Source organism: Eschscholzia californica, unplaced genomic scaffold (assembly GCF_041429995.1).
Source record: "Eschscholzia californica isolate CP2 unplaced genomic scaffold, dmEscCali1.0.p SCAF_2, whole genome shotgun sequence".
Taxonomy (NCBI): domain Eukaryota; kingdom Viridiplantae; phylum Streptophyta; class Magnoliopsida; order Ranunculales; family Papaveraceae; genus Eschscholzia; species Eschscholzia californica.
The window spans coordinates 56,286,244-56,313,214 of record NW_028238309.1 but is presented as its reverse complement, the minus strand read 5'-3'; the positions used below and the strand labels follow the sequence as shown (position 1 = coordinate 56,313,214).

General features: G+C 34.3%; 3 protein-coding genes and 1 long non-coding RNA gene across 4 annotated transcripts; 2 read left to right on the top strand and 2 right to left on the bottom strand.

Annotated features, from left to right (window-relative positions):
- Nucleotides 1–336: 336 nt before the first annotated feature.
- On the bottom strand, nt 337–5,601 carry LOC147559308 (sodium/hydrogen exchanger 2-like). Its single transcript, XM_086661192.1, has 14 exons — nt 5,201–5,601; nt 4,981–5,099; nt 4,314–4,411; nt 3,926–3,985; nt 3,792–3,838; nt 3,501–3,695; nt 3,248–3,294; nt 2,767–2,833; nt 2,461–2,561; nt 2,091–2,192; nt 1,302–1,440; nt 1,139–1,201; nt 966–1,049; nt 337–845 (listed from the first exon to the last, which is right to left on the bottom strand). Exons 1-14 carry the CDS (start codon nt 5,381–5,383, stop codon nt 531–533), a joined length of 1,620 nt encoding a protein of 539 aa, XP_086517318.1. The 5' UTR covers nt 5,384–5,601; the 3' UTR covers nt 337–530.
- Nucleotides 5,602–6,631: 1,030 nt separating this feature from the next.
- LOC147559307 (uncharacterized) lies at nt 6,632–8,735 on the bottom strand. Its single transcript, XR_015233609.1, has 3 exons — nt 8,509–8,735; nt 7,653–7,787; nt 6,632–6,930 (listed from the first exon to the last, which is right to left on the bottom strand). It is a non-coding gene; the product is annotated as an uncharacterized LOC147559307 (long non-coding RNA).
- A 5,232-nt stretch (nt 8,736–13,967) lies between these two features.
- Nucleotides 13,968–17,960, top strand: LOC147559306 (monothiol glutaredoxin-S15, mitochondrial-like). Its single transcript, XM_086661191.1, has 7 exons — nt 13,968–14,153; nt 15,196–15,321; nt 15,452–15,586; nt 15,723–15,822; nt 17,286–17,352; nt 17,432–17,510; nt 17,592–17,960. Exons 2-7 carry the CDS (start codon nt 15,247–15,249, stop codon nt 17,637–17,639), a joined length of 504 nt encoding a protein of 167 aa, XP_086517317.1. The 5' UTR covers nt 13,968–14,153; nt 15,196–15,246; the 3' UTR covers nt 17,640–17,960.
- A 1,896-nt stretch (nt 17,961–19,856) lies between these two features.
- LOC147559305 (Mitochondrial inner membrane translocase complex, subunit Tim44-related protein) lies at nt 19,857–26,704 on the top strand. The gene is made up of 12 exons (XM_086661189.1): nt 19,857–20,322; nt 20,431–20,471; nt 20,576–20,679; nt 21,604–21,684; nt 22,036–22,118; nt 22,713–22,764; nt 23,136–23,225; nt 24,055–24,123; nt 24,279–24,380; nt 24,908–24,976; nt 25,400–25,456; nt 26,276–26,704. The coding sequence occupies exons 1-12, from the start codon at nt 20,252–20,254 to the stop codon at nt 26,360–26,362; spliced, it is 906 nt and encodes a 301-aa protein (XP_086517315.1). The 5' UTR covers nt 19,857–20,251; the 3' UTR covers nt 26,363–26,704.
- The last annotated feature ends 267 nt before the right edge of the window (nt 26,705–26,971 follow it).

Below are 26,971 nucleotides of genomic sequence, written 5' to 3'. Positions count from 1 at the left end.
AAGATCAAAGATTGTGTTAGTTTATTGTTGTGCTTAGAGTCCAAATGAGTTGGGTTTGTGAGTGTACTTTCGAGGTCTGGAAGTACTTAAAAATAATTATTTCGAAGTTGTTTGGAAACAACAATATTAAAACTCACAATTCAAAAAAAACAATATCAAAACTCTTTTTCTTAGAAGCAACTGTTTTGTGGAACAAAGCTAAGAAAAATCTCAAAGTTCACAATTTCGAAGTTAAGTAGTCAAAAAGCAAAAAGAAAATACTTCGACGAAAATATAACGTACAAACCTAAGTCCTTCATCTAACTATTAATCTATGAAAATCTCTCATCCTCAAAATAATCAAAAACAGGTTCACCATATAACATCACATAATTACAAAATAATCAAAAGTATTATTACAACAAAGAACTACCAAAAATTCTAATCCATTAACATGTATTGTACAACACAAACAAGAATCAACCACGAAACATGGCATTATCGCTGTAACAAAAGGAACGTCTAATGGAGATGAACATGGCTTCATGGACTCATGGTTGTTGTGCTTCTTCTGCTTCAGTTGGTGAACCGGGAACAACAGGAACAAAACCACGTCCACCGAACACCGGTCTCATATATTTATCGTCGAATTTCCTCCAAAAGTAATGAACAGTTGATGCAGGATATTGCATTAATAAGGTTATGCTACTTCCTCGAGGAGGTATGGGATGTCCATATTCATCTAGTGGGGCACCAGTGTCAAGGAACAAAAGTCTTATGTCTTCTAAGCTTCTCGGCTGAGGTGTGTCAGATTTTCGTCCGAATAGCACACATTCAATCAATGGCTTGGTAATCGAGCCAAATACCTGCTTATGTCGAGTTGTTTTAGTCAAATGTTCGAAAGAAGAACAGAAAGAATGAATGCCATTATAGTGGGGAAGTCAAATTCATAGGCAAACTTGTTATGTATCGGTCAGTTAACTTACCACTGTACTGAAGAGAACAACGATTATGGTACTCGTGATCATAAGTGCATAATCTTGAGATAATGTTGAATCAGATTTTGTAAACTGAAGCAGATGAACGGTTAATTTTAGAACTTTGAAGCAATCTCATAACAGATTTACATTTGTAAGAAGTTCGGAGTTTTAACATGTACCTGGTTATAAGATAAAGCTATAGTAACTGCACCTCTCATTAGTCCTGCCCACCAAATAATGAGCTGAAATTTAAAACAGTGAGAACTTAGAAGACGAGAGTACGAGACACGAGTTTAAATGGGTTAATCATAGAGTGATATAGGATGAACAAAAGTATATTGCCTGCTGTTTTAGTATAATACTTGTTCTGTTTCTACTTCTTAACCAGTTTGCGATGTTTGCAAGAGGAAAAACAAACGCAGCTCTTCCAACCAAAACTAACACAAACAATGTCGAACTAACGGCAAGTGAAGTTTGAAAACTGTATTCACGAAAAAAAATGAAAGTTAGAAAAGTCACTGTAGTATGTTTTCATCTTAATGCAATGAATTTAAACAACTCTCGCATTATATCAGTTGATGCAAGCCGAGTCTTTGAGTTAACTCAAGTAATGGGTATTGCCGTATTGGGATAGTCCGATAGTCCCCACACTGGTTGTGGAAGGGGTGGGTGGGTAGGCTTATAAGTGGACTGAAAGTCTTATATCTTGACCTAGCTGGCGTGAGAGAGGTCTAAGACCAGTTGACACAGGTACCAGAGCTCAAGAAACAATAAGTCTCTGCTCAATGGTCTATCGAAGTTAAAAGTCGATTTGTGGAGGTGAATATTCTTGGGATAATCCTATACTGGTTGTGCAAAGGCAGGTGCTCCTTTCATAATTGGAGGGAAAACTTTCACATCTTGAGGTTTGAGCTAGCTTTTAAGATGGGAGAGGCTCAAGACCACCTCATAAGGGATCCCACGAGCGTCCCAACAGACTATAATATAGACTCAGCCCTATTTTCTTTTTGTCTCCAATTCCTCAATCGAGGAGGTTACATCTACTCTCCTCTACAACTTAAACTTGGAGAAAGACGAGAAAGTCTAAGTTCACTTAAGACATAAGGGTCAACAAATTCATAATCAACTTACCTTGCATGGCTTGCTTTCCATTTATCGATATCTAAGGCATCCATACCAACGTATAGAAAAATAAAAGTCTCCGCAATAAATGACATAGTTGCGAATGCATGCCTGCAATTGTTCAAGTCATTTTAAGCTTTGCAAGTCAAATTGTGAGTACTTAAACTGAAACGAAAAGAAAAATCAGATCCTTATTTTCATTTGAATTCTGTGAACAGAATGACTTATATCAAGAGCATCTGAAACTATAACAAATTACAGAGAATAAAATTGGCCTCAACCTCATAATTGCTATAGAAACTTGGCACGTCAATAAGCAGACAAATCACATGATAGTAATAGTCTAGCCTAATAAAACTTCAAATGAACATGACCTTACTTGGTTGTAATTCGGGAACTTTCAGTAACGTTGTGCCATGTATAGTGAGACATAACAATGCCACAGAAGAAAACTGTCAAAATACCACTCAGGGACAATATCTGCATAGCAAAAACTGATAGGCATTACAATAGTAAACAAACAGAAAACTTGGGCACGAGCTCATGCTACTATGATTGCATAAATATATGAGCAAAATTGTGTGGCTAAAAAGCCTTAATTTTATATCATCCCCCTCTCGCTATAAACTTAATTTGTTCCCTTTCCTGTGGTTTTAGACTGTAAGTAAGCCATAGGAATTAGTACCTCAGATAACATGTACGATAAGTAAGCCATAAGCATCATGAGTGCGACTTCACGATCAGTAGAATGCCTGAAGATGAAAGATATCTGATTTTTAAGTTAACCACAGCTGAGATGCATATACATGTAGTACAAAAAACCGATAGTTGATGCATTTTCTTTTTTGATTGGTTTAGTGAGTATAAGATTCATCAATCACCCAAGGTCTTTGTAAGCAATTACAAAGTTCATATACGAATAGATTAATTTTAAGTAACATTTTGATGCCATGGGTCTTGAAGCCAACCACAACTTGGGCATGTTGTTACCTGGTGATGTGCACAAAATTACAATTAGAAATGTTTCATGGCTGAAGCTCTAGTTTCTCTCATAGTATATCGCCCCGAACATCATGCAAAAATGTCATGTCAAACAGACACAGATACGTGCAAAAGGAAATTAACCTTCACGATAACTTGGAATAAAAGGTCGAATGTCTAAGTACCTTCCGAAGTATATTGTCTTCATGACATATGCACTGGTAAGCCCCATCTAAATTGTATCAGAAATTTCATAGTTAGTTAAGTTGAACCCAAATCATGCATTTTGATACTAACAATTTCATAAGAAAACCAAGAGAAGTATGAAAGTTTGGCGATCTAAAGTGAAAACAGATGATATAACAAGAGAAACCAATACGTATAGAGAATTAAGGTACTAGCTATAATAGTCGAAACACCATAAAAGAGCAAACTTACTGCCAAACCAAGCAGAGTACTTGTGACGAAGAAGTAAAGGAATGTCCCAAATAGATTAAACGCCACAGAAGCATTGATATTGCTGAAATCAAGTGTTTGGATTGCATTGAAAAGTACAATAGACGTAGCATCGTTCACCACTCCTTCCCCAAACACAAGACTGTAAAGTAAAGGCGTTTGCTCTTGATTGAGGACCTTTAAACAATAAAAGATTCAAGGTGAAAGTAAATTCATCAAAAATTTAGAAGAACTTCAAAATTCACTTTTTAGATTCGGACTTGTTTGAAGTACCTGTAGTGTGCAAACAGAATCTGTAGCCGAAAATATGGCCCCAATAGCTGCAGAATATAAGCTCAATACATTAGTAAATAGATACACATAATATGAGAAGCCTATAACTAGATCCCAACTAGTTTAATACTTACCTAGAAAGTCCTGAACCTTCAACGATGATAAGCCGATCTTTTTAAGAATAAAAAATGCACCTATATATGCAAGAAAGTCGAATTTTAGATTCCATAGAAACACTAAAAAGTCTACTTGAATTTTAGAGTTCGATGACATATTTTTACTTCGTAAATAACCTATTAGCAAGGTTGGTCATTCGGAGCTGGTTTGTCAGTCCATGTTCCAAGCTTACATATAAGCTCTATCTTGTGTTTCTATGTTCCTGCTGGTCCCTAAGCCGAAAGTACTATCATCCCCCAAGAGTTCTAAAAAGAGAGTATTAGTCATTTTTTAATTCACTGTTTCACATTCAAAAGAAGATTACTAGTTCATGTGAAAATAGCGGGAAGAGTTGATAGAAAGTACCTAGTGAAATGACACAAAATGATATCAGTGTACCGACCACCCCGAATAACAAAATTATCGAAAAGTTACGAAAGAACCTCTTTTTCTTCACCTGAAAACTGAAAAAGTATAATTCAACTATCAAGTAAAAAAGAATGTAACAACGTTCCGGAGTCAAAAGTAAAGAAGGAAAGCATATCAAAAACTGAAACGTAAGCGGAAAATCGGATAATTCAACAAGATCCATTCTCTTCTTACTGTAGCCAGTTTTGTTTGAGTTTGTCAACTTAAGGTAGTACCACGACGAAATCTAAAGTTTTCTTTTCCGACATAATTACTGCATCGAAGTGATTAAAGTAATCATATATGGGGTGTTAGAATCAATGGGAGTATCAAAAAGTTAAGGTGAGCTAATGGTTGATACAAGATAGACCATAATGGCCAAGGGATATAAACTCCCTTGGCTTAAACTTCTTTTATTAATTAGGATCCATCAATTTTTTTTGAGCTCCCTATGCAAGGTATTAGGTATGCACAAACTAAATTCGTACACACGAGTTCGAGCAACTAAGTCTTCATTCACAAATATTTCAAAAGGTTAAAGCAAGTAAGTTCTTACATCATGAGACTTAAACCCTAGAAATTCGAAACGAAAAAAAAACAATATATTCACAAAAAGAGTACTTACCCAGCATTGAAAATGATTGGGGGAAGCAAGTAAATGAAGAAAAGATCTTCACTGAAAACAAGTATATGTGAATTCCCACCTTTACTCACCAATAAAACAACAGCCCCAGAGCATAAACCCTAAAATTACATCCCAAAATCAAATTCATTCATTAATCAAGCAAAATTCTTTAAAAAAAATCAAAACCCAATAAAATTCTTCACTTAATTAATGAACTAACCAGAAGAATTGATGTAGTAGATTCATTAATCCATCGATGTTCTTCAACAAGATGACCAATTACAATACAAGCACAAAGAAGTGCGAAGAATAAAGATATAGCAATTACAGTACTGATATTAAACGAGGGTGATTGAAGTTTTATTTTTGGTAATATAGCTAGTAATTGGTAGGGGACTTCCATTTTTTAGGTCTACTTTTTTATCCGTAGGTTGTAGTCATTGCAGTAGTTTATAGGATTTGGTTTTAGAGAGAGAGAGAGAGAGAGAGAGAGAGAGAGAGAGAGAGAGAGAGAGAGAGAGAGAGAGAGAGAGAGAGAGTTGAAGGGAGAAGAAGAAGAATGGTAGTTATGAGTGGCTGTTAGTTGGCGGGTAAGTTCAAAATTAGGAGTTGGGAAGTAATAATAGAATAAAATGAAGAATATGGTAGCCCATGCTTGTTTATTGTCTGTGAAGTCTGACTCCAGATGTGAATTGACTCGAACCATAGTGTTTGGCTTTTTGTGTGTTTGGTAACGTTTATATTTTTGTTAATGACGTGTCTAAGTTGATGTTGGGTTCATTTGAATGGGGTAATTTCTCAAAAGGTCAAAATAATATTGAAAATGAGTAGAAAAGCACAAAACATTTGAAAATTATTATTCAGGTCAAAAAGTGTGTAAATACTAAAATACCCTTTTTTGTCATTTTGTGTAACTAAATTCTTTTATTTTTCTTTAAACTTTAAATTGATATAACTTTTGTTTGAGATGCCGGAAATCTATAAAAATTATATATTTAGAAATGATTTTTCATTAGCTTTCTAACAAGATCCACTTTCAATACTTTTTTTCAAAAAAAAAAATTCAGAAAAAAACGGCGTTTTTTTCCTTTACGTTTTTCTGCAAACGTGTTTGCAACAATCTGTTCTGCAAACGTGTTTGCAACAAACTGATCTGCAAACGTGTTTGCAACACTCTGTTATGCAAACGTGTTTGCAACAATCTGTTATGCAAACGTGTTTGCAACAATCTGTTATGCAAACGTGTTTGCAAAAATCTGATCTGCAAACGTGTTTGCAACAATCTGTTATGCAAACGTGTTTGCAACAAACTGATTTGCAAACGTGTTTGCAACAATCTGATCTGCAAACTGTGTTTGCAAAATATAGATTGCAAACATGATTTGCAAGCTTTGCAGAATATAATCTTGAGGTGCATATCCTGCAAACTCGATTTGCAAATCGAGAATATAAACTAAGAGTGTGTATGAAATCTTGATTTGCTTACCTTAATAATAATTATCCATATTATTTCAAACCTTCAATACTTAAAGAAGAAATAATGTAGAGAGAGAGAGCGAGAGAGAGAGAGAAACGTGATCAATGAATCATATACAGAAAACAAGATACTCAAAAGGTGAAATAATCAAAGTGAATTAAAATACAGAACTAATAATGCATATGAACATTGAAGATTTAAACAACTTAAATGTCATAACATAAAATGCCAACAACCCATGGTTGGAGTGGTAAGAGTTATAATCTTCCGCCTAGAGATCAAGGATTCGAGGCACACGCTGAACAATTCAAAAAAAATGTCATAACATAAAACTAAAATAAAAAGCTTTGCCTGGTGACTAAAAACCCTAGAATGTTTGATTTTCATTTGTTGCTTCTATATTACCAGCATCCATAATCTGTCGCCGCTGCCACCACCACTGCCAGAGCTCAGGACTCTTTGACGACGCATATCTATATGAAGAGAAGGGACAAAAACAAGGGAACGAGATTGACTATAAAAAGATAATAGTTTTCAGAAAAAAGAAAACTAATAAAATGATATTTAACTAAGGTATTGTGTCCTCTATGCAGCAAACAATTTCTTTTTTCACACGGAAATAATATTAATTTATTATCAATCTTTGATGATTCAGTGGACAGACAAGTTTCCCAATTTTCCCTAATAAACCTCTCTTGAAATTCGTCATACGAATCAATGATCATACCATTTACTTTATTTGCCAAAAATTCCATTTTGAGTAACAGTAGGTACATAACAATGATAATTTATCCACAGGTATTTTAAGCACCCGAATATGCCCAAGTGCGTACAATAAGGACACCTTCCCAGGAATATGTGGAAGCACATGCATTTAAGTTTGCACTTCGTGATCTAATTGTTTATTGTGGCAATAAGGGTTATCGTTATAATATTGTGGAAACATTTGGCTCCAGTTTATAACTAGTGATCTTTGGCCAATATCACAGTCTAAGTTATTCATAAGTTGTACTTTAATGTTGTCTATCTCGGTGCAATTAACTCACTAACTTTGCGGATAGTCAAATGAATTTCACTAAAAGGGTCAATATTTGTAGAGCTCAAACAACCCACACCCTGTGTTGTTACCATTTGGATAACCATGAATATTCTTACAAAAACAAGATAAAGGAAACCATTTATTCGTGGGACTTACCTCTATGCTCTTGGAATGAAGTTTGGAACACCTTTGCTAGGAGAGCTGCTTCCAAGAGCCAAAGGGGGTGACCACACTTTTTGTGGAGCACCGACAAACCCATTAGCAGACGATAAATTCGTGGCGGGATCCAATCTAACAGTCAAAAATGAGAGAAAAGCAACATATCGGAATCAAACTTGACATGCTATAATATAACCTAATTTATCTGATTATGATTCACAAGTAGAGCCTTGCTTCGCCTACACACGCGAGCATGTAATTCAGAAGAGTGAATGCATATTGTTACTCTGAGTCTGGGCTTCTCGCCAACACATTTAAAGAATCGACAATCTCCTAATCTTGGGAGAATAAGACACCCATCTTAAGTATGTTAACTACCAACATATGCAATAAGGAGCTTGTTCGCGCCTTTCGGAACATAAATCAAACATAGCAATTGACCAATGCCGAAGTTAGGAAATAAGTTCAACACTAAGAAACTATTCAGATCATCACATTTCCAGAAACTTAAAGAGAAAGACAAGAAAAATGAGTCTCTTTTCCAGGTCAAAAAAGTTAAGATAAACAGGGCTCAAGGTCTTAAGAGTATTCTATCAAAAATATTGATAAGTAAACATATTTGTACCAAATCCTGAGTCAATTTGTATTTAGGTCTATTTCAAACAAAAATATAGGTTTTACCCCTGCTAATCAAACTAAAAACCCTAAAAAGCAAATTGATCAAAAACCCCTAAAAATTAAAACACAGTGGGGCAAACCCTCACAATACTGAGAATAGGTTAACAATACGTAATAGAGAAAAACCTAAATTCAATGTGTTAAATGATCAGAGAGATAGTGTGGAGTTAATTACCTTGGAGATCGTTGTTGAGGTGTCGTTATAGTCGGAAAAACTGGTAGAGAAGAAGGAGAGAAAGAGAAACTTGATCAATAATCATATACAGAAAACAAGAGGATGATGATCGATCGAGAACGAGTATGGTGATGGTGAGAAGAGTATGGCGATGAATCTTCAGGAGTTTAATCGACTGAACGAAGAAGAGGAGAACCCCTAAAATTTTGGGATTTGTGGGAGGGAAAGTGAGTTATAGTGGACAAGGATATTTTGGGAAATAAAAAATAGGAAATGACCTGATTCTTAATTACTCATATTATTTCAAACCTTATTAGTCATTACCCATAATATTATGACAATTTTTAGTTAATAGAAAAATGTGATGGCTTTTTTAGTTATTATGTTAATTTTTCAAACCCAAATAGCCATTTTCCCCATTTGAATTAGACGTTTCAATATCATACCAATAATATGGAGATAAAGAGAACAAACTTACGTACATCTTTGTCTAATTATCAAGTTTGTTCGTTCTGAAAGGTACATTTGTTTGGCGGCAATAAGTCAGTCTCTCTGACTCGGTCTAGTGCGGAGAAATTGACAAAGGACTGAAAAAAAATAGAGAAGGCTTGCTTTGTGATAGAAAACGTAGACGACTAACCCTCCCCGCCTCTCTCCTTAACAGAGACCTCACTTTTAGAACTAAGGTAAGACGAGATTAATGATGGAAAAGTTAATAAGGGAATAACATAGTAGTTAGTTTAGAGACCAAACTGTTTGCCCACGACTGTTTGCTCACTTTATTGTACATCCATTTTGATAATCTGGACATCACATGATCGAAATTTGGTGGAATTTGAAATATATGGCTCATTAATTTTGTGTTATTATGGTATAAATTAATGATCTTTAGAGTAGACTCTATGGCCTTTAAGATATAAGAGTATATTTAAGACAGTTGATGATAGTTATGAACATAGTTCATCCTTATGATGTAACCCAGTCAATTCATGTGTGTGTGATTGCATATTATACTCGTGTAATCCTTTTGTTTCAAAAAAGAATACAGATCAAACTGTTTGCTAGTAAAAAGAGAGAATAATATAAGAAAGAACACTCTAAATATCTGAAATAGACACCAAATTTGTAGGAAGATGGAAACTTTTATGCTCACTAAAACAACAACATTAATGGGACTCAATATGATCAAGCAAAAAGTGAAAAGATTCCAACTTTTGGGCACTTTAAATAGCCAAATTAACTCTGTACGAACCACCGAATTTTCGGTAAAAACAAAAAAAAAGAGGGATTTTCGGTATCGAACTTAAATCAAAATTTTCGGCCAGAACCAACAAAAACTATAAGAAAAATATGACAACAAAAAAAGAGGATTTTCGGTAGGAACCACCGATTTTAAATCGAAATTTTCGACCAGAACCAACAAAAAATATGACAACAAAATCTCATTTCTTTTATGACAAGATTTCTTTGAAAACTACCTAAAGAGCTAAAGAAAAATCTGCTTCCATGAGTATATATGATTCAAGATAAATCTATAACAAGTTTCTTGGAAAACTACCTAAAAAAACCTTGAAATCCTAACACATTAAGATAAAAGTTGAAAGAATGGCTTTAAGAATCTGTGGAGGGAAGAAGAGTTTTAGATGGAGGGAAGGACCTATTTATAAAATAGGGGTCTCATTCTAAATACCTAATAAGTTGTGATAAAGTCAAACTCTCTGTAAATAGCAAAAAGTGTATCTACAAACATCCAACCCTCTAGATAACACTTAATAGCTTTGTAAATAGCACCGACCAAAAAAATGGTTGAAGAACCTTCACAAAGAGAGAACATTTCTTATTCAAGCCTAAAACTTCAATACAACTTTTTCTTCATTAACATACTTGGATTTTTGTTGAATAAGTCTAAATATCTTGGATCTAAGACAAACTGAACAATTTGTTGTTCCTAACAAGCAAGAAACAACTCTTCATCAAAAAAAAAAAAACAAGCAAGAAACAACGTTTCTTTCATGCTTCGTGACAACTTCACGAAAAATTGCACAGTCAAATGATATATTGTTACATAATTTGGGCCAAGAAGCATAGTTCTGTCTCTAATTAAATAAAAGTCAAATAAATCAATTACACTATAATTGCATCAAATCTGTTATAGGATGATGCAGACTAGCCTTTTAGGTTGCTGGTGATATTATCTGTTTTGATAATTTTGGGTCTCACGATTTTAAAAGGCTTCGCTAGAGAAATGGTGCTTAGGTCGCGTTAGGGTAGGGTTAAAATCTGCAAAAAAAAAAAGCTAGCTTTTAGCTATTTCATAAGTGCTTATATTTTATGTAGCATTTGGTTAAAAAACACACTTGGGAGGGTGTGTTGTGAACGATCGCACATCGGTGGCGAGACAGAGTGTGGTGCCCCTCTTAAGAGGTTCATAAAACGAGTCCGTGGGTATATAGACCAAAATAATATTCAAAAAAGGTTTATGATCCAATCTTCTCAAAACATGGATATTTAGTCTTTTTACATTATGGACATAATAACCCATTCTTTATGAGAGAACTACCGTCCATGTCCCTCCTACAAAAATCACGGGATTTTTAATTTTCCAGGGTGAATTTGGAATGTTTCTAATGTGGGCGTAATTTAGGGGATTTAAAGCAACTAACGTATAAATCCGAAATTGATTTTTCTCTATCTTCTAACCGTTTTGGAAAGCAAATCTATTTCCAAATCAATTCAAAACAAAAATCGTAACCAAATCAATTTTCTCTTTCTTTACAGATTTGGAAACCAAATCAATTTTCTCTCTCTTACTATGTAATTTTTTTTTCGATTCAAATCAATTTTCTCTCACTTAACTTTCAGATTTGGAAATAGTATATTTTCAAGGATCAATTTAGCGTGATTTGGGGGTTAATATACAAAACATATATATCACTTTCTCTCACTTAACTTTCAGTTTTGGAAATAGTATATTTTTCTAGGAACATTAAAGCAACATGTGTTTTCGTTTTTACTCATACATAAATACACATAGAATACAAATTATGAAACAAATACGTAAATTATGTATCATTTATGACGAGGAAACCATCATTTGTCAAGTATACAACATAATTTATCAAATGTATGTGGGTCTTGTTCAATAAATTACACATAATTTCTTTTACATTACACATCCTTTACATTCTGTTACAAAAAAAAAAGTACAAAATCTTCTTTGGTTAAAAAATGGTGCCCATCCATGTACTCTCCATTAGTTTCGTTGACTCACTTTGATTTGACGATTCTCTTTGAAATTTCATCTGGTATATCAAATCTACACACATAAATACACATACATTAAAGAAAAAAAATCGTATATTGTATTATAAACTACATGTACAGTTTCGTAAATTATATATAATGTTTGTCAAATTTTGACAACATTTGAAGGTTTTGAGTAGTTTGGTAAACTTATCAAGGCTACTGTTTTGGGTGAAAAGTACACGTAATGGTAAATAAATAATATACAATTTATGTGCACTTATACGTAAATTATATACATAATGGTAAGAACATGAAGATATACGTAAATTATATATACTCTATTGCAAAATACACGAGATTTGATAGTAAAGCGAAGTATTTCTACTAATGAAATGAGTACTGTTTTGGTGTTAAAGCACGGGTAATGTTCTATAAATTACCCATAATTTACTATAAATTGTGGTAATTTACGATAAAGTACCTGTACTGTAAATTCTGTTATGGGTAACCGTACGAAAGAACAAATGTTTCATAAATCCGTACGGATTGAAAACCAGATCTGAAGAAAAAAATGAGAATATCATTATGCTTAAACTACAAATCTAAAGATATCTGCTATGATGATTTATTACAATAATGTCAAACTCGAGTTGAAGGATTAAACATCAAGATCAAAAACATAAATGAAATTTTAAGAGAGAGAAAGAAAATAAACATCAAACATTTGATAGATGATTGATAATCTGATCTCACGAAATATAAGAAACAACAGAAGATTAAACATAGTTCTAAAGAAATATGATATTATCACTGGATGCAAACATAACATACTAACTTTGAAGGAATCATTGAATAAGGAATAAACATAAAGATCTTAAACAGTTATGAAAATTTTAGAGAGAGAAAATAAACATCATACATTCGAAGTTAATGAATTAGTAAACAGATCTTATAGATATGTATCATAAATCTGATACGTTTTATAATAGAGCGAAATAATTAGGGTTTTAGTTATAAGAAGAAATATTAGATATTAACAATGGTGTTTATAAAGATTTCGAAAGTATTAAACCTGATAAATGATGAATTTGGACAACAATATAATGTAGAAGAAGAAGATTTTCTGAGTTTAATGGAGGTTTGTCAACTAAATAGAGATCAAATAAAGAGTTTCCGTTACTGAAAATAATGAAGATATCCTTACTTTGAATAGAAACATGATTGGAGAGAAATATGGAAGATAATAATGAAGATATCCTTACTTTGAATAGAAACATGATTGGAGAGAAATATGAGAGATAAATATGGAAAAAGATATGCATAGATTTCGAAGATAAATTAGTTATAAAATATGAAAAGGTTAGATTAGGGATTATAAAATAATATTTATTCTAGAAATTTGTGTTTTCTCTCTAGATGAGACCAAATGGACTAGATATCCATTTATATTATTTTTTTGGTTTCAAAACCCTTTATAGAATTAGAGAGGATTATATCTACTATTAGGACCCGTTTTTTGGACTATAAGCCCAAAAATTCTTCATAAAACCAGAGTAGTCGAATAAAAATTGTATGGAAGTCACTGTCTTGAAAGTCATTCGGAACAACCTCAGTGCAAATTATAAACTCTACTCACTCCCCAAGGATTTACCACAACTAGTGCACTGAAGAAAACAATATTGGAGAAAGCAAAAAAGACGTCTCAGTAGGAAGAAGAAGATGGTGGCTTCTCTGTTTTCTGTGTGTTTCATCTGTTAATTGCTACCAAAATACACAACCTCAGAGAAGACCTGATCGACTAGGAAAGGTGGTGGAGAAGTTAAGGTCTACGATTTAGGGGAGTTAGATATACCCGGAAAGATCATGCTTATCCCACGAAAATTCAGTTATTAGAGTTCAAGTCAAAATAAACTTACTCCAAGTAGCAAAAAGAGCTCCTTCAACAAAAAAAAAAAAAAAAAAAAAAAATAGCAAAAAGAGTTTTATTTTAAATTCCCCAAGCCCAAAGACCAACCCGGCCCGCACATGCGTGTGGTATTGTCGCCTTTGGTACTTCTAAGTCTCACGATTTTAAAAAGTCTAATTAAAGAAAAGGTGTTCAATCTCTTAGACGGAACATCACACTCTGTCTCACCACTAATGTGAAATTGTTTACATCAAAACCAATATTTTTCCGTCGATATAAGATTTTTGATTGTCCCTATATTTATGTGACAAAAAAAAAAAAAAAAAAAAGGGCCAGCCAAATGAACGAATTGGTCTCCGAGGGGCAAATGGGGATTAACCCTTTCACTGGACCAACTATAGCTTTTGCAACGATCTGAAGTTCCGAACCAGTTTTGTTTCTCGGAGCTCTCTCTCTCTCTCTCTAAAAATCTCCTGCGTTTCTGTTGAAACAGGTATATCCTCCTCTTTGTAACCCTTATATCATTTGCAAAACCAAGAATACGTTTTTATTAAAGTTCTGTTTGTACTAAACGAACTTAATTTTATTTTGAAGAATCAATATCAGCCTAGGGTTTAAGAATTAAACATATGAGACCTGTATAATCAATCACATATCTGAAATTTCATTTGGTACCAAACAATCGTTAAGTATCACTAATCGTTCATGTAGAATATTGAATAAACCCAATTTTCTGTTGTTTGAGGTTCTTTAACTGATTTATAAAATGTGAGGAATTCGAGCTGATTTATAGTGGATAATGAAAACCCAGTAAGGATTTTGATGGGTAATCATTATTTTGTTGAGTTAAGAAATTTCTATTGGTTAGGTTGGAATTGTAATCATCCTTGAAAACATAGAAATTGAGTTGTTTGATTAAATGCCAACAAGAAGTATCATATTATGAAGTTTAATCCAATGATAGAAGCATACTTGTATTGCTTCACTAATTGCTCGAGTAATATGATTTGCGAAATTCATGATACACGAGAAAACAAACTAAAAGTACAAGCTAAAATATTGTCATGTGTGGCCTCAAAGCGTTGCAAAATGTGCATATACAAGTATCATCGAATTTGTCTGCAAAAGCATCAGCACGATAACTTGTATTTGATTGCCTAGTGAGATCGTCGTGAAAGTGCAACACAAGGCACAAAAGTGTCGTTGTATTTGTATCAGATTTAGGCACTTTAGAATAGCCTTATCATTTCTTGTTGTTTCCCTTTCTTGTAACTTTTGTTGTTTTATGAATATGATATTGATTGTCTAAAGTCTAATTTCGTTTACGCATTTGAAATTGGTGGAACTTTCGATAATAGTTCTTTATACCGTTGTCTCTTTGTACCTGATAATAACTGTCATTGCTATTTTTCGTAGTTGTGTATATAGGTAGGTGGTTAGCTTGATTTGCATAGAAATAACACCAATTTGGCCTCTAAAGCTATAATTTAATTAAAATATTCAGTCCATCTGAAATCACATTGAATTTATTACAGCATCTTCTCTTAATCCGAAAGTCAAAAGCGCGTAAATTCTACCTTTAAATCATGGCTAGATCATTGTCAAACATTCTCTTGAAGAACATGGGAGGTCTCCCAGCTACTCATTCTCTAAGAGCAATGGTAAGATCCTGGAATCTGACTATTTTTATTTTCGAGTTCTTTAATTTAGTTGAATAATATATTAATATATCTTTAGTGTAATGGTTTTGTGATCATGTGTTTCTCTGTCTAATTTGAATTTGTGGAGTAGGTGTCAGGATCTTTTTGTCGTGAGGGTAAGCGATACTCTACAAATATACCTAGTGATCCAGACACGCATGACGATTTCAAACCCACTAACAAGCTCGAAAGTTCCGGCCTTTCTTTGAAGGATGTAGTTGAGAAGGTACTTGCTTATCATCATCCCCGTCATGTTTTTCCGCATGTTATCTGTTCTTTGATAAACATTCTACACATCTCCTTATTAAAAAGGAGAGCTTCTGGAGTTTCGTGCTCACGCATTTCATTGAATTTATGTGTAGGATATCAAGGAGAACCCTGTAATGATATATATGAAAGGAATTCCTGATCTTCCTAGATGTGGATTCAGCTCACTGGCAGTTAGAGTACTTAAAGAATATAGTAAGTCCCTACTTCTTCTTTTATTTTCTTAATGTGGTATGAGAAACCAATACTTTTTTTTTCTCGATCTATGTTTCTCATATTGAAAACTTAGCTATATGGATATATGTTCTTTCTCATGTTCACGGTATGAGAAAATCAGAAAACTATCATTTTAGTTGTGTGTGAGAATTTTGTCTTTCTCAGAGATCACCATGTGTTATAATTAGACACAGTATTAGACTAAAAGGAATGAGAATCATTGTCTTCATCCTTGTGAGTTCATAATGTAAGTGGTCCTATGATTTTGATTATGAGTAAATAAGAGAAGTAAGTTGGGGGTCTCAATGGAGGCAAGTCAAGGCTAACTGTCGTGACAGTGATGCTAACTTGTAGAATGTGTTGTTCTTGATCTTGTAACCGGAGTACAAGTGGCCGTAAAGTGAATGTTGCAGAAACCTCTCTCAGTCGACTATTGATAGGAATACAAGTTTGAGAATGAACAATTATTGGTTTTAGATTCTTCTAGAAAATCAGCATTGCCTATTAATTAAGGCCAGCGCCTTGGGGAAAGTTAGATAGTTTCCGGGGTGTGAAGACTTGGTCAAAAATTGGTCAATTTTGTTTGACAATTTTATTTAGGGGGAAAGCAAAATAGCTTCTCCACCTCAGCTCTCTCTCTCCACCTCACTTCTCTCCCTCCACCTCATCTTCTCTCTCCACCTCATCTTCTCTCTCTCTCTTCTCCGATAGGTCGCCGGCCGGAAAATTTTCCGGCCGGCGACCATGAAAAAAAAAATATATATATTTTTCTCTCACATCTCTCTCTCTCTAAACTCCGGCGAAGGGGGTTCCCTTCGCCGGAGTTTAGAGAGAGAGAGAGATGTGAGAGAAAAAAAAAAAAATTACATGGTCGCCGGCCGGAAAATTTTCCGGCCGGCGACCTATCGGAGAAGAGAGAGAGAAGATGAGGTGGAGGGAGGTGAGGTGAGGTGGAGGGAGGTGAGGGGGAGAGTTTTTTTATTTTGAACCATATTCCCCATAAAATATGCTTCCCCGGAAATTTTTCAAAATTTTGCATATTCCCTTCAAAATTTCACACCCCGGAAACTATTTAGCTTTCCCCAAAGCGCTGGCCTTAATTAATAGCCTCAAATGTACTTTGCCAACTCTTATCGTCCGATTATGGATCTCTTTAGTATATTGATGCTTCTAAGCTCATCCAAAGTGTCTTATGGAGTATGCGACAAATAATATCCGTCTGATCAGGCAATTGTGGAATTTGATAATTATGAAACTCGCAGTTTATATATGGAACCTGACATCTGTGAAACTTGCAATTTTGAATATGTGTGTGTGTATATATATATATATATATTGCTGTATCCGTGTATTCACGCCACTGCGGGCAAGTAGGAACATACATATCTAACAGTTTCTCGGCTGACATTCTTGTGACTTATGCTATAGTTGTCGCCTTGCAGATGTTCCTTTGAGTGCCAGAAACATTTTGGAAGACCCAGATCTGAAAACTGCAGTAAAATCTGTCAGGTAAAATATAAGAGCCATAAGATGAGAAAATGCTTGGTTGTAACTTCCTTTACTGATCTATTAGGACCTGTTTTTGTAGCATGTGGCCAACATTTCCGCAAATATTTATTAAAGGGGAGTTCATCGGAGGATCCGATATTGTTCTCAATATGCACCAGGTAACTATAATACCAAATACCGTTTGGTCTTCTTTATGTTTGTATTAGATTACTCTAATTCTTTTAAGCTGCTCTTGGCAGAATGGAGAACTAGGAGAGAAACTCAAAGATCTTGCTTCCAAAAGATGAGCAAAAAAGGAATGAGGAAAAACTCCATGAGCTCAAGATAGTAGTAAAGAGTTTCCGATCTTACGTAGTAGTTGAGTGGAACCAAATAATCAAGAATCGTCACCTTTGTGAGCGAACGAGTATAATCAGTCATTCTGAACATCTTATGTCAATGAAGACAGAGTTATGGAAGGAATAGCTGTTTGTACTAAACCTCAACAGCCCAAAGATATATTAAGGCAAATGTGAGTAGTTTTTGGTTGGTTATTTCGGAATGATCTTATAACTTTCATATAAATGTTATAAGAAATGATAAAATGAATATGCTGTCTTCTATTGGAATATTTTATTCCAAATTACCCATTATTTGATAAGTCAGTGGCCCTATGTTTGGTTATGTGCAAAATATTTTCAATTTTGTTCGACCCAAGCCTGTCCGAAAACTCTAGTGTTCTTCATAATATTTCCAATGTGTGACCTGAGGTCTTACATACCCATGGGCCATGGGTACAGAGTACAGTGCAGTTCCACCCTGAGATGAAACCCATGTAAGATGGGCAGTCATTTGTTCTGAGGGGAAATTTTATACAACCGTATCCCATCATTTCCTTTGATTGGTGAGGAAAGTCCCAACAAATAATGTTGTAAGCCTTTTCCAAGTCTACTTTAACCAACAGACCTGGACTTCCGGATTTGATCCTAGAGTATACCAACTCGTTCGCAATACGGTCAAAAATCTCCATCCCGAGAGCTCCTTGGAAAGAAGAAATGCTAACCTACCAACTAACACCTTGTGATAACTATGAATGATCCTCCAACCAAACTGATAGGCCTATAATTTGATTCTGTTATCTATAGCTCCCAATCCTATGTCGTTGACCGGGCATATGTTGTACTACATGATTAGTTATTACAAAAAATTGTTATGAGTCAAGGTAAGTGCTTATCAAGCTATGCCAAGTAAAATGATGGTGGACTAAATCATTTCAGAGCTCTGAGTCACCGAAAAGTTAGATGTTAAAACATAAAAGGTCGGCTAGTATGTTTCTTAGGAATCGATTCTAAAAGGGAACCAGCCTTTAAAGCAACCAATTGAGTTGGTTTTCTAATTTAATGTTATAAAGTTGTTTATGGATAAAGCTAGTATATAACTTGCTGTTTTAATGGGAAAAACCATTGATCTACCCTAATTTTCCAACATATATTGCTGTTTTAATGGGAAAAATCATAGATTAGGAAGAAACTTCACATTGTGATTTTGATTCAAACATCCCAAAATCAAACAATTATCATCCTCTAAAATGATACAAATTAGTGAAAGTTTTTATTAGTGTTTTAATGGGATAAACGATAGATTATGAAGAACCTTCACATTCTTATTTTCATCCAAACAAAACTGTAGATACTGAAAATTTACCTACTAAAAAGGTATATAATCATCTCGTGAATCTTTGGTTTAAGTTTTCTTCAAGTGAAAGTGATGTTATTCCTTTAACAAAAACTTCAGGAAGGTAACCTATCGGAAGCACCAGTTTGTCGGATTGCATTAGATGTCGACACACAGCTACCGACATGTACTGAAACATATCGATATAACTGCATCGATATAATGTGTAACCAGTTGATTGTATCTTACCAATATATGTATAAAAATGTGGGAATGTTGCCTCCAACTATGACATTGAGTAACTAATTATTCTTACTTTGTTTTCCTAATAATTGGAAGATGATCACTTCATAAGTGTCGTCTAAAATTGAGAGAGAGAGAGAGAGAGATAGAGAGAGAGAGAGAGAGACGCAGAATGAAATCGAAAGAGTTCGAGCGTTATCGTTGTTGGACTTCATCTTCTCGTTTTTTTTCTTCTTCATCTACTTTTCTCTCTCAAGTTTTTGAATTTTTCGCTCTACTACTTCTAACATTGTTGCTGTAACTTTACTTTGTGTTCTCTATAATTTTGTGTTGCAACTGCTTTCTGTTTTTTTTTCTCTATTAATCAGCTAGAATGAAGAAAATACTACTTCAGAAACTTTAACACAAAATAAAGGTTTAATTGTTTCCGTCCGCAATCTGAATACTCGACGCATAGCAACTAGTCGAATCGGACCTAGTCGCCTCAGTAGACGTCGCTTTGTTTGGCTCTCACTTCCCACTAGAGACCGAGCCTCTACTTGATCACCTAAGAGGGGTCTACCCTCTAGGCACGGATTTTTAAAACTTCACCTAAACACATCTCCAATACAAAACTCAATCTTAGAAACTCGGAGCGTCACGTAAGATTTTCGAGACACTGATTCATATCGATGAAGTGTCCTCGCGAGACGAAAAAAGAGTACTCTGAAGCTGCAAACTCGTATACAGCTGTGTTGTAGCAAATAAGTACTCCTTAAACCCTCAACAAAAACCCTTCTCTCTCTCTCCTTTTCTTTTCTCTCATTATGTGAAGAAGATCTCGTCACCGTATTCAAGCAAATGCTGTCCATTTTTAATACGCAGAAGAACAGATCGGAAAATCTTTCTCACTACTAATCACCTCAAAAACTCAAACCCTAATTTTTTTTTTAATCTCAGTGCTGGTCACGCAATTAGAGAAAAGGTTCCGCATTGATTCTGTAGCTGGAAACTGAAATCAAAGATGGGATTTTTACGATCACAGACAATCCATCAGTTATATCGGTCACTTGAAATACGAAAACTCCCATCTGTGTAAGTTAAGATTTCTATGTTGGTTTGATTCTTATTGATAATGTTGAATTAAGTTGCTTGGATTTTGTTTTAGAATTGGTTTATCTGAGATAAAGCTTTGGTTTTTAGGTTTGGGAGCTCAAGAACTTACTTTAATTATGATGAAAAGGGTAACTTTTGTTTAATTCAATCATATACATCTTAAGCAATATAAATTTGAGAGGTCAATTAGCTGAATTTGTTTTTTTTTTCCTTTTGGGGTTAATATGAACAGTTTCAGGGTTTTTATACCAAAGCATTTCCACAATTCCATCATATAAAGATCATGATACAAGTAGTTGGATTCCTGGAAGTGCAAAGCCAGAAAATCAAATGAAGGTTATTTCTCATAAGTTTTAAAGTAGTTGTATACCAGTGATTTAATTTTTGTAGATTGTATCGTGTTCACCAATATATGTAGCATGTGTTTGTGTACATGTGTTGGTTAACTTGGTTTCGTGTATTTCATGCTTGTGGTTCTCGTTATCGTTCATCTTCCTTTTATGAGGGGTTTTCCAATAAGATAAGTGGGAATGAGTGAGATTGGCTTTTTCACTTCTATGTTTAAGGTTCATTGCCTTCCGGAGAGAATGTTCTTGACGATGACCTCGATCAACCTTAAATCAACATTTGAAGAGGCCATCTAAGTGTCAAATTAATGTCCTTTAAGCCAATCATACGAGGGGATCATCCCTATTACTATATTCTGCATCTCAATTCGTGATATGGTGGGGTTCTGTTTTGCGACTTAGATCCCTATTAGGAACTTAAGCATAAAACTGAACCAATAAAGACTTATACATCTGACTCTTGCATCTTACCATGAAATTTGCACTTATCCTTTCTCCATTCTTTAGTAAAAGTTATGTATTGTGTAAGTCCTATCAACCTAGGTAGATAAGCATATTTTAAGGTCATAAATTATCCATTTAGACATGTATCTTAAGCATTAGATGAATTGTTTCAGACGTATATGGCAGGAGTGAAGATACTAGGACTTATTTTCGTGTTCAAGAATGAAGGATTTGCGGTTTTAGATGGCAACAATATTAGTATATTGTGGGATAACATTCCGCCATTTGGGACTTGGGTGTAGTATGTCTTGTAGTTTCTGATCCAGCGGAGTCGTTATTTCTGCTTGACTTGCTTATACAAAGACTGGACTCTGGAGGAAGAACATTTCTTGTTTAAATTATATGTTTTGATATTGAAAATTGCACGTTGTGGTATTATGTAACCTGGATAATCTTCTTTGTGATTTAGGTTGCTGGGTTATCAATATTCTCCAATACAACAAGACTAATGAGCACAAAAGTGAAAGCATCTCCTCAAACACGGCAAACGGTAAGTGCTTAGTTATTTTTATTGTTCTGTTCCTCCAATACTTCAACTATATAATTGGTGTAAAGATAAAAATGCATCAGTCCGACGACATCCATTCATTCTGTGGAATCTCTTTCAATCTTTTTCCTTTTGTTTGGGGTGCTAATTGAAGCTAATATGGAAAGGGGCAAGATTCATTGAAATATTCAGTGATTGTACGAGTTTTATCAGTTCTCTGTTGTTGTAATTAGAAGAGCGGGGTTATGTCATAAAATCTTATATTCTTATGTATTCGATATAACCATACAAGTATGCTTCATTTGGAAAACTATACCTTACTTGTGGGATGTTCCTTGATATATATGTATGCAGGGGTCTATGACAGTATCCATGACAAGCCCAGGATTTATTTATGAACCGTATGAGCCTCGGGAAAAGCTTTCATTTTGGCGAAGGTTGGTTAAGTTCCATACCTTTTTTCAGTTACTGAAAGTTGGTATTCATCATCGTTAGGCTTGGAAGCAATTAATATTGATCAAAGGTGGCATGATAATTTGTTTATTTTATATTAGATTATTTTGATTACTACGACACTTGTATTTCGAGTTCCTCTAATAATTAGTTTTACATTTGTTTTTCTTGAGAAATGGATAAAATTATTGAGAAAGAATGATGATCTTGAAGAACCACCACTACTGATAGGAACTCTACTATAATGTGAACAAATCTTGAATTTTTCCCTAAAAATATCATGTTCCAGACTACGTGTGCGTTACAAATCAGTTTTTCCTATGTAGTTGTTGGAGGAACTTATAAAACAAGTCTTCGAGATCTATTGTGATGTCCATTTGTTGGTAGCTACTGTTGTAAGTTTTATCTAATTTTCAAAAAAAAAAATATGACAAGATTTTTCTCCGTATGTTTGCGGAGTTCAATTTTTGTTTTTATTTGTTTTCACTAGGCTTGACAAACATGTAATCATTTAATCTTTTGCTTGTAGACAGAAAATAATGCACTTCCTTACTAACTTCTGGTAATTTATGTATTAGATGGTTCACTAGAAGTGGCTGGAAAAGAACGAAAGATGATGTTATTATAGAGGTAGTAGTCTATTGCTTTGTTAGCTTTAGCCTTGTACTAGTCCCAATACTGTGTTGCTCTCTCTTACGTTTATCATTCATCTTGATAATCCTGTTTTTGTACTGACGCAAAAGTTAAAAAAAAAATTAAAAAATGAACTACGGAAGTCCTAAATAATATAATAAAATAGTTACGTAAGCATGCAAAATTAGTATGTACGGCCAAAGAGTATCTTCACTTAAACTAGATAGTGCGTTGTGCTATCTTATTACTTGAGAGCAAGTATTGTCAAGATGAACACTACTGATAATGTTCGTTTGAGATCTGAATTTATCATGCTATTGTTCTACGGCGAACAATTATCTATTTGTTGGCTTTCTCTGACCTTACAGCTCAAGAGTGCTTATGCAATCGCCAAATTAAGGAAATCTGGATATTCAAGAAAGGCATTCTATCAGGAGGCTGTACAATTATATAAGGAGGTGACCCTTCATTACATTTTGTATTTCTAATTCTGTAGCAAGTTCAGTGTTAGTTTAACCCCCTCATTGTATTATATCCTAATGTATTTTTATCATTACTAAGTTTTCAAAAAAAAAAAAAAACCTGTAGCAAGTGTAAGTGTTGGTTTAGTGTTTTACTCTTATTATGATGATATCCGACAATGATTTGCTTTATTCTTTATCCTATGATGATCTGCTTTGTTCTTAGTCCTATAGTTATCCTTTATTACAAGGAGGAAGCACCTAATTTCATGCATTTTTACCTACTGAAGTCTGAAGGCACTTATAGATTTTGGGATGCTGCTTCTTGTCTTGTGTATTTGATTCATCTTTGTTTCTCACATTTGTGTGTCCATGTGATGATCAAGTAATTGGAGTTGTGCGATTATGTTTAAAACAGCAAATGGATATCGTGAACATTGTTTTTCTCTTGTCGTCGACCTGCTTAGGAGGAGCAACTGAATCCTCACTGTTAGTCTTTAACTGAATCTTCTCAAGAAACGTTCCCCATATAAACCTAGTAATCTTTGTCATGAAAGTTTCAAGATTTAAAAATAAATAATTTCATTTTTGGTGTAGTAAGTAATTTCCAATAAAGTTAATGTTTTGATCCCTATGAAGCACACGCTCTACATATTCATAATGCTATTCATTGTAGTAAAACTGGAGTTGTTCTTCCTTTATTATTTCCCCTTGTCGTTAAAACTCTTCAAATGAGTATATTTTTTTTGTGTCATTTGTTTGCTTCAAAATTTTAAATTCTGTTTGAGTGTTTATATATCTGGTTCTCTAATATTTTGTTTTTCAGATAAACCTTCTAATGGCAAACGGTGACAAAACTTCATTAAGGAAAGCTGTTACTGAGAATATGTACTCTGTAAGTGATTTATTACCCTAGTCACAAAAATTACATGTTCTTCCTCTACTTGAACACCCAGGCCCCAGCTATAGTTTCTAATACTAGCTTAAACTCCAATTTCATGTCAGGTCTTTGTTACTTTTGGCTGATGTTCCATTCTTATTTGATACTAGGCACTCAAAAATGAGATTAAACAAAGAGAATCCATGTGGAGTAGTGTTCACTGGGAGTTGATTGAGCCAGTTGTTTTGATTCGGACTATGCGAGCTAGACTGGTAAAGATTACTTGTTTGCTGACTTCTGATATTTTATACTGCTAATTGTAGGTTACATATGAAACCGGACTTTTTAAGTTTGACCAATCCTCACTATTAATCCTAACGGGCCAGCTAATAAACTAACATAATCCCGCCTATCTAGTAATTAATGTGGTCTATCATCTATGGGTCCTGAAAATCAATTATGATGCCTTATTAACATCAATAGGTTTCCAACAATGAGGTAGGTGATTTTTAGTTTCAGTGTATAGGTTTAGGTTTTATTTATTATTTTCTCTGTTCAAATTAATAAATAACATGAAACACACATAAAATTTGTTTTACAACTGCTGTACAGCCTGTACCAACAGAATGACTAAAATATGTAAATAGCGCGAGAAATGAAATTTTAGATGCTATGGTAAAAAAACTTTAATCATTGTTGCAGTTTACACCAAATTAATCACTCAAAATGGATGTTTAGACTAAGATTGCTTTACTTGCTTCTTTTCACTGCTAAATAACGCATTTGTTTCCTTTTCCAGATAGGTGTTGATAGAAATGATCTCAGCAAAGTATTTGTACAGCTGACACTTGAGTTCCTTGCTAAGCAGGTTTAGTGACTCGTTTTAGACTTTCAAGTTTATCATATAAATTTAATTTAAATCAGAATGCATTTTAATAACATTGATATTCGATGCACTAGTATTTCCTGTTTACTGCCAAGTATAGTTCTTAAAATTCATTAGTGCGCCGGATTCTTTTAGGGAAATGACTTTTTTTTCTGGGTTCGTACTCTACACATACATAGGACTATAGTCTATCGGAGTTGTCTAAGAAGTGAAACGCCCCTCGAGGGCTTTCACAACCCCTCTCTTTCGTTGTTCTATATTATTGTTTATTGCAATTAAATGTCACTTTTTGTGACTTTAGATATAGGTGTATAACTTATGAGGTGGTTTGTTAGTTTCTGTTTCTTTTCTTTGCTGATAAGATCCATCTCTGAGAAGATCACTAAATGCCTTACATTCTTGCAGAAATTTGAAGCATATAACGCGAAAGGTGCTGTTGTAGCTGGAGATAAAACAAAAGAGGTAATTTTGTGCTGAAATGTTCATATATTGTTTCTATACCTTATCTCCTTTCCCCATATAAAAAATGATCGCCGTGATTCAAACAAATATTGACCCTGCGAACAGAAACCATTATCTTTTATTGAGAACAGGCTAAATCTTGTTGAAAAAGTAAAAAGACAAAACAATGACAATAACAGATTCTTGTAGAGCTGCCATAATACATGAATGGGGGCTTGGAGTTTCAGTCTAATTTAACTTCATTAGTCATCCCTGAGTCTTGTCCTAGATTGTGATGAGGATCTGAGTGCTAATCCCCGCCTAGCTACTTGAAACCAGCAGAAACAGATATTCCTTTGCCCGTAAACAAGGAAGCATAAGATAGTCGCAAAAAAAAAAAGAACTGTATAGCAAAAGATGAAACCACTTTCCCATGCTCACATAATTAGCATAAAGTGAAACAATCTGAGGAAATATACAGAAATTTGGCAGCAGTTCAAAATTTCGCATTGATGCAGAAAATTCCCTTCCATTTATGTGTCTCACCTATTAAGGATAAGTGGTGGCTTAACCTTGCAGTTGGTTAAGTTTTCCATCTCTTGCTTGCGTTGCATTTTCTCTTTATTATTTAGCCGGGCGGAGGGTATGAAAGCAAATTTGCCTTATTGACTAATGGACACATGTATAATATAATGTATGTACTAAGAATTTGGATCTACTTGTATGTACTAAACATTCTCTGGATTGGATCTGGAATCAACCAATGGTGTAAATATCAATGTTTGTGTATGCATATTGTCTTCAGCAAGACTTATGGTTCAGATTCTTCATTTTTATTAGGTACTCGTACGTGATCTCTGGGTATTCGAGAAATCTCTCTTTCATAAGGGAGCATATTGGCGCCTTTGTGGACGTATCAAAGTATAGGCCCATTTACCTGATCTTGACCTCCTTCAAAGGCAAATCAGTGCATTTTACCCAAATTGGTAATGTGTAGCAGATCAAGAGAAATGAATCTAAATTTAGTTCATTCAAACTTTACTGCTTGTTTTATTTAAGTGATCTGCATTTTGCATCAATAGTAGTTAGAGTGGCTACTTATGTAACAGAGTTGAGTCAGCACTTAACAATAACACATCATTGTGCAGTTTCTATTTTTGAAGCGGTATATGTAGAGGATTAGATCTACGTACTTTGATGATTTTGTGCTAGACTTTGACGATTCATTGGAAGAATAAAGTATAATAGATGGTAGCAACTTTCCGATCCTATTCGCTTTTGTGCAAATGATATTTATGGTGGATTCATCTATCAAAGGTTCACTACATTTTCCCATTACTATGTCTTGGTTGACATTATTTAAGGATGCATTCACATCTTCTTCCTGCACCTATGCTTAGTTGTATATTTTTCGTACTATATTTGAGTTCTGCTACAAAGTTATAGTTAGTAATTCTAATAATTCCCAAACTTCTTGATAAACACTCGAGGATAATTAATCAATGTTTAGCTGTTAGCCGGTGAAGGCAGGTTTAG